We start from the raw sequence: 14,598 nt of genomic DNA, 5'->3' as shown, positions 1-14,598 counted from the left end.
TCTGGATCTTATGGATCCTGTGGATCACTGTGAAAGCAGTATCAGAGTCTATCACTGCTACCCAAAAAGAGAGGCAAGAGAGAGCCACAGCAGAGTCAAAATGATTCAGAAAATGTTAAATATATAAATGGATTTTAACAGGTATCTCCACTAGAGGTGTAAAAGAAAAATATTTTCAAACACAGATGAGAGTGCTCAAAGCAGAAAAATGAGATAATACATTACCTTTAAAATAGTATGTGCAAAAATTTTCTAACTCGTTTTATGTATTGCATATCATTCAAATCCCACTTCCAAATATACAGCTGATACATTTTCAGGAAGCTTCGCCAATTATACTACCCATAAATACTAGAGAAAAGAACTTACTAGCATATTGAAGAGAACTGTTAACCAACATAAGAGAAAAAAAAAGGCAAAAATTTTGGCATCCCATTTTAGATATCTGTGATTTGCATTTTCAGTAAAACTAAGCAGTTAGATGACCTTTCAAGTGCATACTGCTCTGAGTCCTGACACAACAGTAAATGTCCTGTCGTGGTGCCTCTAGACCAGCATGCAGGCAATGAAAAATGAGTAACTAGTGACCCTCTGTGAAAAGTTCAGTTTACATGACTCACACAAGATGCACAGGAACTCTTGAAGCAATAGACACAATTCTCCAGAATAAGGCTCTGAAGAACAGAACTATCCTTTGTTTGAGTAGAAATAACTTGTTTGAGTAGAAAGCAAAATCTCATAAGAAAATGGAATACCTGACTAAGAAGCAGGGTGTTACTTGACAGAGTGAAGTATGAGAAATCACTGCAATAAAATGTGGTAGGGAACAATTGGCTAGACAGCAATTCAGAAGAGAAGGGTCAAGGTGCTAAAGTCGTTCACAAGCAATGTGTAAGTGAGCCACACTACACTATTACAAAAAAAAAAAATGGCAAATTACATATTGGGAGCTACAAAAAGTAATATAGCCTATAAGGCTGAACTTTGCACATCACATCTTCCTGACCAAAAGCAACCAAGCTTCAAGAATACGTGATAATCCAAAAGAAAGTAAGGAAAGCAGTATCCTAATAAGTATGCTACATTTAACCTATAAACATAGCTTAGGAAAAAGAAAATAAAACACAGAACACCTCTTTCATGTAGAAGTGCTACAAACTGGAGAAACCTTTACCATGAACACCCTGGCAAGGATAAGCAACAGCTTTACGCAAAACTTTCTTGTGTCACACTGTACCTCCCTGACTAAGACCAGTCAGCTGGGGACCCTCAGATGAAGGGCAGGGCAACAGATACAGTCAATTCCTGGTCTCCCTTGATGCTTTATGTGATATTGGGAGTGAAGAGTTTAACCTTACTCAACGTGGTTTCTGAGAGAGATTCCATGCGATAGCTGCATGCGGGAATGTGGAGCTGCACCAGATTGGTTATGACCCCGAGCCCCTCTGCAAGTACCAGGACACCTCCTCCTCACCCCGTTTGCCTTCGTGGCCAAAGGGACCGCTCCAGCCTCCCGGAGCCAGACCAGGGAGACACAGGTACCTCGGGCCACGACACCAGAGATGAAGGAGCCTTGGAGACATCATTCCTGCCTGCGGTTTCTGTCTGCTGGGAACTTGAAGGGTTGGGGAAGTGTCCATTCTCTGCCCCTCGCGGCTACCCCTGCCTGTCCCCCTGTCCCTGTTCGGCTCCCCCTCCGGCTCCCCGCCCGGACCCTGCAGCCCCTCCAAGCCCCGTGGGCACCACGGGCGCCTGGAGGAGGGGACGGAGGGCAGCCCGTATCCTGCCCTCGGGAAGCCAGCCAAAGGAATAGGCCGCTCTTCCCGGAGAAACGGGGAGGGAAATTCCCGAAGCCCAGCTCACCCGGCTCGGCGAGGTGGGAGGAGGCACCGCCCTACCCGGGGAGGGGCGGCCGAGCCGCTTCCCGGCACTGCCCGAGGGGCCGGCGCGTCCCGGCTCGGGGCGTCCCGTCTATGCCCGGTCCCGAGGTGGCTGCGCTCGGCTGCAGGTGAGTGATGCCGGTGTTCCCTCTCCCTCGTTCCCTCAGCAAAGCCCCACTCCTCTCCCCTGCCCTCCCTCGGAGGTCCCGTCCGCCCCCGGCGAGCTCCGCTCACCCTGCCCCGCCGAGGAACACCCACCTTTCCACCGCGGCGCTTGTTTTGAAACGCGCTGTGGACTATCTGCTTTGAATTTTAGCCCTTCTGGTGCCCGCTAGGCCCTCTCCACCCTTTGCTCTTCCTTCAGCCCGTGTTCTCCAGGCACCCCTCGACACGAGTGGGTGGGCTTGAGTGCGGGGAGCCGAAATTTCATCCTCCCGAGAACCCGCCAGTATCATCACACACCGGTGAATTTAAGGCCGTTTATGACCGCCTAGCCTTTTATACTTTCAAGATGTCACTGCTTAGCTGCAGCTTAAAAGCTCCTGAATTGACCTGAGCAAAAATTACTTAGGTGAGGTATCTCGTGGGACGAGGATGCTAGACCGGCCAGGTGATTAGGTTTGGTTTTAACATCTCCTGTTCCTGCTGATTCAGTAAGACTTCCGGACCTTTAAATCCGGCATCATACAGAGAAAAATTCTTGCTCTTAATTTCTTTTAAGCTGCTGAAATCCATTGTTTAATTTCAAAATCATTGGAGTAAGTGAGAAAACATCATAAATTCTAGTCTGGTTCCTGATTTTTTAGAGTTTGACTTTTTTTTTTTTACACATTTTTTTTTCCTTAAAACTTTTTTGGCATAACCTTTTTATTTCTCTTTCTATCTAAATATTGCATGCCTAGACAAGTCCCTACTCCAGGACAGTAAACTAGATCCTAACAGAGGTAAGAGTAGATGATGCCTGAAAAACACGGTAAAATTATTTTTCCTGTTGTATGAGTCATGCCACCATGTTATGTGATTCTTTCTCTACAATTCTTAACATTCTTTTTCTGATAGAGCAGGAGAAGAGTAGTTTTACACAGTTTGTTAATTGCTTCAGTTTTAGACCCCATTTTTCCCCCATTTTAACTTTTTTGGCTCTTTTGTTCAGATTCTAGTCTTTGTGGGACCACGAAGAACGTGTTTTCTTACTTTGGCAAAGCTTTTTAGAAAATCAACAGAATGCAATTAAGAGCTTTCTGTTTACCAAAACACAGGAAATAAAGCTACCTCTAAGTGGTCAAATTATTACGCACATATCAGACCTTAATTATAGAAGCAACTTTCTTCCATGTGCAGCTTTTTAAACTTCTTGCTCACCCATTAGATTTCAAAGGCTTATCAGGAGCTTTAATTGTGTTATGCATAGATGTATTTTGTGCACTAAGTGTAACTGAAAACATCTTTAAAAGAAGAAGGTAAGTACAAGGACTAATGAAAGGATTAATCCACTTTAGAATGTGGTATCTCAGCTGTTGCCTTTTTTCTTTTTCATAACTGTTGAAAAGCAGATACTCTATAAAAGTGTGATGTTTATTTTGAAGAGGGTTCTATTTAGTTGTAGGATGTTTTAGCAGATGTTACTTTACCAACTCTCCCTAGGTTCCTGATGGTTAGACACTGCTCCCTCTTTCAGTTAAAGCTGCCTGAGCTGGATGTCAGGTCTGCACTGCTGATTTTGCAAAGGATATACTGGGAATGGCAGGAATCAGGAGAGTGGAGGCACACTATTTTGTAGGGTCTTTTACAAATCACTGATTTGGGACGTTCTGGTCCTTCTGAAAGATACCTAGTTATCTGTTTATTTAAGAGGAAAAGAAACACATCAGGAGGGTAAGTTAATCTACTGGACAGGCTTACTTTCTAGGGGTGCCTGTTTGGAACCTATGGAAAGAGCTTATTAGGTTTTGGCACTTAAATGTCACTCAAATGTTATCAATCTTGTGTAGTAGGAACTTGGATTGTGATTCCTATCCTCATGAAATAGAGGAAGTTAAAACACAAGATGAACTGTGGATTTATATAAATCCAAATTAGTGTTATTACTGTAGTTGCCCCACTGACAGTCTTCTTCCTTGTCTGGTTTAGAAAAATTTGTTTGATCCATGGTGGTTATGATTTGATATCCCTATCTAATACTCTAGTACTTTAAATAGATTAAGTTTTTTGAAAGCTAGCCACCGAAAAAATTTCTTTTCCCAGGCTGTGTAGAGGCTGTGGTTCATTTAAGGATATGGCTTGTGTTGTTATGGCCTTGTTACAGCAGCTGTTTTAAATAAGCAAAGCAAGGGGCACTGAGAAAGGAAAGTTGTATGAAATATGATTTGAAATATGTGCCTGTAGGAAGATTGCTACAAAACAGATTAACTCTGCAGTCAGCTATGACTAGATGTTCACAGGAGGGGCTTCCTTTCCATACACATCCAGGTATGCCAGGTACTGCAGCAGTGTGTGCATCATATGGCTCCAACTCCCAGCCAATGACCCCTGGACACTGCAAGCCTGATATTGTAAGAAGTTTCAGTTGAATTTTGGTTCTTCAAATACTTCAAAGAGGGGTTTGATGAAATGTTTATCTTAGGTGTGTCTCACAGATGAATAATGAGAATTTCTTTTTCCTCTCATCTCTGGCATCACAAAAGCATTGGCCTCGACAGGACCACAGGGATCAGCTAAGCCAGACTTTTGCTCTGAATAAGAAATAGATAACATGGAGATATTTATTTAAAATATTCACAGACTTTAGGATATTTCATTTACTCACAGGTAATTTGCTTCTAATTCTTGCTGTCTCTACTTCTTGAGTGATTCTTCTTTAATTGTCAGGTCTCTGAACAATTCCTGTTGCTTCTGAATATTATTGCAATTTCTGTCAGATCTCCAAAATGGTTCTGTTCTGTTGAAGGATCTGTCAGTGCTGATTAATTTCAAGTTAGGCTAGGGAGACCTGAATCCATCTGTATCTAAAGTTTTGCCACACTCCAGGTTACATTTTCCAACAGGAAGAATTACCAATAGACTATACAGTCATGATTTTAAAAAAATCTATCAGTAATTTAGGCTACAGACTGATGAAACCAAATAGGTCTGCTTTATTTCCCCCACAGATTTTTAATTTATGAAAGGGGAAAGAATATAGAGTAAAATGAAAGATTCATTGCTCAGCCAACTTCTGTAGGTCTAACAGATCATTTTGTGCCCAGCTGACTTCAGTTTGCAACTTAGTGCTATCCCCCATTTTATAGATAATTTCTCAATGTGTCTCAATAACCAGGTTCACAGAAAATAGAGCTGTAATTAGTTTGGCTGTTGATGGCAGCGGATTGGAGCTTAGTGATTATTTCCTTCTATTTGGCACATATGAGACAATGTCTAAATTACTGTGTGCAGTTTTGGGCTCACTGTACAAAGAAGGCTGAAAGGACAGAGCTAAGATTTTTGCAGAGGTGTGCAGCAAAAGGGCAAAGGAAATGGGTGCAAATTGCACCAAGGAAAATATAAGGAGAAATATGAATATAAGAAGAATATAAAAAGATATTCTCTTTAAATGAACATAAGGAGAAAATGAATGTTTGAATATGAGGAGAAAAAACCCTCACAGGGAGGGTGGTGAAGCACTAGAGCAAGTCACCCAAGGGAAGCTGTGGAATCTCCATTCCTGGAGTTCTTGAAAATCAATTGGACAAACTGCTCTGCGATTTTGTGATAGGCTGAAAAATGCCTTTCCAAAATTATCTCAATGACAAAAGTAGCTAGAAAGGAAATAAAGTATTCAAATAATGTGTTTTCAGACAATATTCAGAATTGCTGACAAAGAGGTTCTTGCTCTTATCTGCAATTCATGGACCAAAGTACACATATATTTCAGGTTGGAGCATGGTGACAAAACATATCTTCTCTTAGGCTTAAAAGGAAAGAGTCACCAGTAATTAATTCTCAGATTAACAGTGGCAGAATGGTGTGATATTCATATCTTTTCAGACTGGCCCCTTTCAGGGTGATGAATTGCTTAGACACTTAACCTTCCCTGGCTACCTGTCTTCCTTCCCTTTGTTGTTCAATTATTTTCGCTTTTGGCAAGGATGTTGGTAATTTACTATCATCATGTTGTTGTTGCTGTTTTGATGAAATTGATAATGTATTTTATAAAACTGTAACCAAGACACAGATTTTTAAACTATTATTTTATAAAAGTACTTAATTATTCATAAGAGAGAATAAGTGCTTGATATTAGTTGGTGGTAAATGTGATGTGTGATTAATTTGTTAGTTGCAGGCAGATGCTTCTGCATAAAGATGATGTAATGCAAAATATTACTCATATTTCTGTTACCATATTTCTTTTTTCCTAAGTAATGTTTCATTTATTTAAATTAACTTCATATTCTCTTTTGTTAGTGAATTCTAGGACTTCCGTGATGACAACTGGTTTATTGCCTACAATTGCACATATTACCACTATTTATTTATTATGCAGTTTTAAACTAGAATAATAACATACTGAATAGTGAAAACCATTGGTATAATCCAAAATATGTTTATATTTTGGTAATAATTTATTATATTACACTGCCCTTTAGTAGCATAAGACATTTTCACCAGTAAAAGTGATCTAGACAGTGTCATTTGTGAACTGACAGTGGAAATGACTGGAGCAAGATAGTTACACTAGACATTTGTTTCATAACAATAATGGAGAATGCCTCTTAAAAGTGTAAAGGAGTTTAGATTTGTTTTCTAAATAGGATGTAATTTAAACAAATAGTCTAGTATGTCATTACTTCCACCGCACTTTCCCACTGTATTTGCTGTCGAATTTAAATGATGCCTAATAAATATGGCAAATTTTGTGTATCTAATCCCAAAGATGTTTACAAAATTACAAGTCCTGTGGGGCCAGCTTTTCATCATGCTCATATAATAAACTCAGAAGATATATTGCTGAATCTAACTGACCACCCTTGTGTTAAATTGTTTTAGAGCAGAAGTCCCTTGACTTCAAGGCAGTTGTATTTTCACTGTTTTTCCAAAGAAAAGAGGAAGGAAAAAAAATATTCAAGATTTGGGTTTGTGTCTCAATATTAATGTCAAACAATTCAAAAGAATAACAATCTACTAAAGAGCTATCAGAAGTTTTAACATAATCTGCTTTCGAAGGACTTTTTGTGTTACTCGCATTCTCTGCTCTGTGAGAGTCATTCTATCTTGTTTATTCCAGGAAAAAAATAACAAATTATTTTACCTTTAAGATATAAAATTTGATCACAAAAGACAAAAGAGTCTAAATTTAGAAAATCTAGGAAAAAAACATCAGATTTCCCTAAACCAGTTCTTGAAACAGTCTGTTAGTTGCATGTGAATTAGGTCTAACTTCTCAAAAATATTGTGATTCTTCATACATGTTGATTTTAGTGTTATTTAAATACTTTTGAGGATATTGGTGTAATGGCAAGAAAGACTGCAGAAGCTTATACATCGGGCAAGGCAGCAGTCACACGTTAAGTGCAGGGCCCTCAATGTGAAGCATTTGAACTCACAAGGAGAATTTGGGGCATGCTGCAGCAAGGATGCCTGCTGTGTATATTGAACGCTGGGTTACAGTGCTGCATGCAGGACTCTTCTACACAGTGTTCATGGGACCTTTAAAAACACATTAAAAAAAAAAAAAGAAATTGGAATCTGCTGATCCTTTGGAGAAATTCAGAGCTTCTCAAAACTATTGAACGTAATTAAATTTGGTAAAGAGTCTATGGGTCTGAGGTATTAAATTGGAGGTTTTCTGCTAGGAATAAATTATGTGCTGAATTCCTGGCCCTTCTGAAATCAGTAAATGTTCTGTCCTCAGCTTTATTTTATGGGGACAGGTCATTCTGGTTATCTGCTGCTAACCATTTTCAACTTCTGTTATGGAAGCAGTGATAGAAGACTCACTTTATCAGTATTCTACACAGTTCCAGGAATGTAAAACATAGAAGTTTTAAGTTAAAGATAGCTATATCCATTGTCCTCTTCCTGTTGTTTGTACTCTGGTACCCTCTCTGCCTGAGATCTTTAACCATACTGCTGCTGAATTCTTTCCTCTCCTTTCTGCAGAGGGGAATTTGCAGGTGATTCATGTCTTCTGAGATCTGACATACAATCAGTCCTGCAGAACTGGGCTGTGCAAGTCAAACACAATTTCTTTCATTCTGTCAAAATATGAGTGTAAAAGCTGCAAAAGGAATGTTAGATAGAGCTCTGTGTTGCTTGAGATGACAGTCCTGGAATTTGCTAAGACTTTGATATGTGTATTTCAACTCCAGTTTAACTAAAGCCCTCCATATAGTGTCCTCCTTTTTTTCCTTGTTAGGATGGATAACTTGTTACCTGTGCAGGAGGAAAGCCAAAATATATCAGGAGAAATGTTTGTTTCAGTATTTCTTTGAAATAAGTGAATGGAAAACTTAGTTTAGTGATTTATTAGTTTAGATTAAATTGAACTTTTGACTATAGTGTTTCCCACTGTGCTCTAACCAGGTCCTAAAACCAAGAATGTTTTTTTTATTCCCTATCCTTCTTTGTCCATTCTTCCTGAATTTATCTTAAACTGCCTGGAGTTCATGTGATTAGGTTTTTATTTGTTCATTCTTAAATACAGTAATATTATCTAGTCTATTGTTTGGCATGCATTTCTTCTTAGAAAGAAAACAACAAACAAATAAATAAAAATGTCTTCTTTGCTGATAAGTCTTGTGCAGGAAAAAGTGGACAAAGGATGAATCACTTCACGGTTCTGGCACTGCTGCTCCCCCTACAGACTTGCTACGCTGCATACTCACAGCAAGGTAAATGTCTGAATGTTTGATTTTTTTTGTTTTTTATTTGAAACCAATCAACAGCAGTTTGAGGCTTTGGACTTGCTTACTTTTAAGTCTATGATTAAGCAACACTTAATAAATGATTCTCTTTTGTTAGATGGTGGAGCAACTTGTATTATTACCTTTTGTGACCCCATTATGCAAAATTGCCTGTTGAATCAATGACTTGCAAAGATACGAAGCCAAAGTGTATTTATTTATTTGCTTCCCCTCTCTCTTTTTTTGACTTTTTTTAATGATTCCATTAGAAGGGACAAAAAAAAAAAAAAAAAAAAAAAAAAAAAAAAAAAAAAAAAAAAGAAAGAAAGAAATTGACTTTTCTGTGACCGTGGTTAAGAAGGCAGACCTTACCTGGTTCTAGTCTACATTATGGAAGTTTTATTGCCTTAGTTAAGTTGGCGAAGAAGGAAGTGAGATGGTTTGTTTTTTGTTTTGTATAAATATATTTTTTATCATTCTGAAAGGGGTAATGTATCTGTTTCAGACATTTTACCTCTCTTCAGCCTTGAAATTTGTGTTTTCACACACCACTCACCCAAGGTGCCAGCTCTCCAGTTTTGAGACTTTATTACCTGTGCTCGTAGAGTGGCAAAACTTTGTAATGCAGGCAAGTCCAAACAGTTACTGCATTACAGTAACTTGGTCACTTGTTTTCACATGCAATTGTTCAGGAATAAAATTCGTCTCTGCTGTTAATCATTAAGCTATTCACGTAGTCTTGAGTTAGCTTTCAAGTTAAAACAAGTCTTAAAGAGGCCTTGATCATTTCAGTTGGCTAAGAGGGGAATATTATAACTGAATGCTACAAATGTTTCTACGTGTTAAAATTATGCTTTGAAATTCTTTCATACCCACGTTGTAACTCAATGGCCATCAGGATGTTGGATATAACTGTAACTATATTGTTTCTTCAGTCTGTTGGTACTGTGTGTAAGCTCTGACTGGTGATCTAGACTGTGTTATGCCAGCCTATGTGGAAAACAAAATTGTGTGGTGTCTGAGGTGGTATGTCGCATAGCTGAAAAGAGATAATGTTTTGTACAGATGGAAATAAAAAACAGAAACTACTGAGACCTTTCTAGTTTTTATCAAGTTAACTATATGTGGCAGGGGAAAATATTCTCCATTGTGGAAAAAAAGGAATAATATTTTAGTTTGGACAAAAAGAAGCAGATGTAGAGAAGACAGGAAGGTTCATCATCAATGCAATAGGCATAGTAGTAACACTTGCAATTAGAATTGGCTGAAGAAAGAGCAGAAAAAAAGTAGGGAAATTCAGAAGATATGCTGGGGTTTGTTTTAATGCTGCACCCTCCCAACTAGCTGGCTTTTCTTTCAGGTGTATTTGTTTCTTTTTACTGTGCAATTTACCTTTTTCCTTTAAATCTCATTGAGAGACCAACTGGATCACTTCTTTTTGCAGTTTCTCTCTCCTGCAGTTGCTTCAGCACTGCAGACAGAAAACATGATAATGTCAGTGCCCAGAGCTCTAGATCAGCCACCTACTTGTGTATGTGAAATGAGATCTCCTAAGAGGCTTGGTACATGGGGCTTCAGGTCAATGCATGATGAACATGCAAGTAAGGTTGATCAGAAAATGAGCAGCAGAATTACATACTGGAGAGGACCAATGTGACAGTCAATTCCTTAGCAAAAGTGGGATTTTAACTGCCTTTATCTTGTTGATGGTGAAAGTCCATAGAATGTGGGGTAATGAAATGTGTCTTGTCCTACCTTCCCAAAATAAAGTAAGATACTCCATTTCCACAGTTAATTTTGTGGCTCATTGTGCTGTTTTGGTTGCTTTGGCTTCTTGCCTAGTCTGTTGTTGGCAGTGAAGTTAATAGTATTTCTTTTTTCCAGTAAAACATAAAATTGATGCTCTGCCATCATTCAGTGAAATTTATCCCCAGGCCTTCCACCTTGTTTATTCAGCTTCAGACACTAGTTGTCATAGGTAGTTGGTTTCCTTATGGCAGGATAATACTGATGCCTCTCACTGTTCAAAAGCAGCCATGAAGCAGCAGATATGTTTATTAAGGACGGTGTCATAACCATAGCCAAAAAGGAAATTATTACATCTGCAATTGAAACAATTTGCATTTACCTCACAGAAGGCACTAATGCTATCAAATTCTGCTTTCACTTAATTTACATAGGTAAATAATTTCCCAGTAATTATTTAATAAGACTGCAAGGAAAAAAGGTAGAAGGTGTGTTTGCACATATGTGTGCCTATACTTCTTCCTCCAAAACATTTTTTGGATACCACAATCCTGGTTCTGAGACCAAGTGTTGATCAGTGAAAACTTCGTTTCTCCTTCCCAGTTTATCTGAAGAAGTGTATACCAGTAGCTTCCTCTAGATTGAGAACATAAGGTTTTCATTTCGCTTTGAATTCTAGTACCCTTCAAAATGGAATAGGTTAAAAATATACCAACAGAGTTTGTGGATGATTTGCTAAAAGAGAATCCTCTCTTCCAGCAGGTACTAATAGCATAATATCTTCTTTCCTCCATGTATTCTTCAGTTATAGGCTGGACTTGTGTAAACAACTAAGCTGTGTCAGTGTCTATATTCTCATAATTATCAAATAAGTTTTTAAAGTTTTGTTTGCTTCCTTTGAGTGATCAGAGATTGTTAAAACTGCAGCTTCTCTTGAGCCTTTCATTCCCTAAGCTAATGTAAAAATATATATGTAGGGAAAATGTTGCACAGAAGTTAGTGCAGAGTAGACACCACAGGATAACCTGTGAAGGTCTCAGCTAATTTAGTGGCTGAAGCCCATCTGGGTAACAAGTGGAGGTGGCAGCTTTGTGGGAAGGATCTGCTGAGGTCTCTCAATCCGTTGTGTCCATGGGGACTGTGGTGTCACAGAAATGAGTAGAATGAGTTCTGTTTTATTAAAAGATGCAGCTAATTCTGTGACTTCTTTTCTCTGTCGTAGTCTGTATAAACATTCTGCCCCTGTCATTTGTAACAAGCAGAAGCACCTTGGAAAGCAACTGTGGCAAAAGAAAAAGCCTAGGTTCTCGGCCATTCCAGCTCCCTGGCTTTATTAACAACCAGATCAAGTTTAGGGAGTTTCTGTTTGTTTATTTTTCGGGAAGGAAAGAAGTTACAAATCAGTGAGTGTTGTATTTCATCTCTTCTAAGACTCAAGATTTTTTTGGGAGTGGTGACAAAGCAAACATATGAAAAGAGGAACCGCTTATGAGGTTATCTGAAATTTTCAGCAGAATAATGTTCTTACAGGGCCTTTCCTTTCCTAACAACAAAAGAGACTTTAGTCTGACTTTTAAACTTTATTTTTTATGGGAATTAACTCCAGACCCACAGAAGGATGGAGGTGCCGTTAGGTGTCTAATTCCAGTAGAAGAATCCACAGCTCCAACTAAGGTACCTAAGCTCTGTGTAGAGCAACCAGGAATGTACCTAATACTAGAATGTCATCTGAGCTAGCTGCTGAAGGGAATCTCTTGATCTGTCCTCTTCAAATACTTGTTTTGCATTAATTTAATATGAATTATGTCAGAGATCAAAACTGAGCCCAGAGTTTCTGTCCTAATGATAAGAAGGATTGCTGGGATTGGGATTTCTTGGGATTTAATCTCTATTAATTCTTTGTGTTGTTCCTCTTCAAAAAAAATATTAAATGATGGATCTGTATTCCCGTAAAATAGCTAGTAAATTGAGAGCATAAAGAAATTAAATAGCATACCAAATGTCATGGTAGGGAGGGCTACTGAGATTCAGGAACCTCTTTTTAACCTGCTGGTTCTTTAAGATGAAAGATTATCTTTGATTTTTTTTTTTTTTTTATCAGCAGCATTTTCTTGATCAATTTTGTTTTTTTCCTTCAGAACCATCTAGTGGGGAACCTATCTTACCTCTAACCACTGTTGTTTCAGATCTGCTTTGTAATTTAGCTAAACAGCAATGTTTTTGTGTCCTTTTTGTACTCCTAGGATCCGATGTGTTTCCAGTAACATACCTTAATGTTTCCAAGGATTTGGCTCTCCAGAAGCTGCTGGTGGAGTGGGATGTTGACAAGTCAGCACATGATGCTAAGCTGTCAATGTCTTTTGAAATACAAGTCAGTCGAACAAATGAAACTACTGTGTGGACAGTAAGTGTACTTTGAAAAGAAGTATACCAGTCCTTTACAATATAAAGGAAGCTAAAGGAAAAGGAAGAAGTAATGATATTTCTTTGCAAAGTCCCTATGCTGGTAGTTTTCCTTAACACTTAAACCAGCCAGATTTTCTGAAGGGGAGTAGATCACCCAATTCATAGGCTTAGGCCTGTTCCAGATGTTTTCCCCTCTTTGTGACTTCAGTGTGAGAACAGTCTCCAAAGAAAATTTCGTTTCCTTTGAGTGTGACAAAACCTTTTGGAAATGAAATGCCTGTTTTAGTAATATTTTAACCTATTATGAGTCACCTGTTCAGTGGACTATGGAAGAATATGAAATGCTCATATTAAAACTTACTAAAACTGGAAAACTGCACTGGCTCGTTTAAAGTTGCTGTTTGTGAGAAAGCACATAAAATAGAGAAGGGCTTATCTTGTCAGAAATCAGTGATCAATAAATAAAATAAGAGAGGCACTGTTAAGAATCACAATTTACTCTGATCAGCCAAACTGGTAATATTTGGTCTAAAAGTCTGAAGAACCACATTTTCACTGCAGATGAGGTCTATGCGGATGCAAAGATTTTTACCCCTTTGATGTGCTGGATAGGATTTTTAACACCCTGTGAGTAGATCTAACCCTGAAGTCAATAAGTGGGGCCTTATAGCTACAAACAGTTAAGTTTGGGGTTTTTTGGAGTATCCTTCCATAAACTCTTATTAACTTGCTGGAAGGGAGTAAGAGCTTTTCAAATCTAAGGATGTAAGGTGTTCTGTTACTTGTAAAACATGACAAGGAAAACAAACAGGTTGCTTTGGACGTCACTACCACACAAGAACGTATTTGCTTCTGTGTTTTTCTGAAGAATGTGTACCAGTAAAAAAACTCTGTGAGTTTGCTCCTGCCAAAGCACAAACAACCCATATAACTTCCAAAGCAGTGACGGCATTTCTCAGGGCTATAACTGAGAAAGTAAATTTTGAACTAATTGCAGAGTTTTTCTCAGAGAAGTAATAGTATGCAAGTGCAGGTGTTGCTGATGGGAAGCAGCACGAGAGCAGTTCTCTAGTGGTCAGTGTGAGCCAGGGCTTCGGTACAACCCATACAAGTAGCACGGATCTTTATAATGAAAATCTGTTATGGTTGCTTTTAAAAGTACAAAAATATGTAGAATCATAAAATCTTACAGGTTGTAAAAAATCTTTAAGATTGTTGAGTCAGACCATTAATCTGGCACTACCAAGTCCACCACTAAACCAGGTCCCTTAGTGCTGCATCTACATGTCTTTTAAATCACTCCAGGGATGGTGATATGTAACCCAGGGTGCATTTGTAGAAAACATCTGTGCATGCTACTACTCATGTAATACCAGGCAGAAATAACCTACTGAAGGTCTCTGAGAGCAAATCCATGTCATGAGAAGTAAGGCCTGACTCACAAATATGTCAGCATATCAGTCACCCGAGTGGTGCTGGTACAGATCTGTAACTACTTAATTAGCTAATAGTTACTTAGTATGAGATCATAGGTAGTGAGTGAGATTTCAGAGTTTCATTTTTCAAAAGCATTTTCCTCCTTTGAGCTTCCTCTCTCTCACTGCCTTTGACTGTATTTCCTAATGCAATGTCTGCACAGTGTCTATACACTGTTGTGTTTTCAGTACTTTGTCTTCCTGGTCTTTGTT

The 14,598-nt window shown here is 38.6% G+C and overlaps 1 protein-coding gene across 2 annotated transcripts in view; it reads left to right on the top strand.

Moving 5' to 3' along the window:
* The first annotated feature begins 1,985 nt into the window (after positions 1–1,985).
* OSMR (oncostatin M receptor) overlaps positions 1,986–14,598 on the top strand; it is a 29,498-nt gene continuing 16,885 nt past the window's right edge. The window contains exons 1-4 of one of the 2 annotated variants that reach the window (XM_027878692.1): positions 1,986–2,008; positions 4,350–4,432; positions 8,650–8,746; positions 12,748–12,908. In XM_027878692.1, the coding sequence (XP_027734493.1) occupies positions 4,352–4,432; positions 8,650–8,746; positions 12,748–12,908 (339 nt within the window). In that variant the 5' untranslated portion in view covers positions 1,986–2,008; positions 4,350–4,351. Of the gene's footprint in view, positions 2,009–4,349; positions 4,433–4,673; positions 4,689–8,029; positions 8,089–8,649; positions 8,747–12,747; positions 12,909–14,598 lie in introns of those variants that run through there. The other variant, XM_027878693.1, reaches the window with a different exon arrangement.

This window comes from Empidonax traillii, unplaced genomic scaffold, assembly GCF_003031625.1.
Source record: "Empidonax traillii isolate 1590-97213 ecotype Southwest subspecies unplaced genomic scaffold, ASM303162v1 scaffold44:size1908036, whole genome shotgun sequence".
NCBI classification, from domain to species: Eukaryota; Metazoa; Chordata; class Aves; order Passeriformes; family Tyrannidae; genus Empidonax; species Empidonax traillii.
Note: the sequence above shows the minus strand (reverse complement) of the source record. Positions and strands in the feature narration are given on the sequence as shown.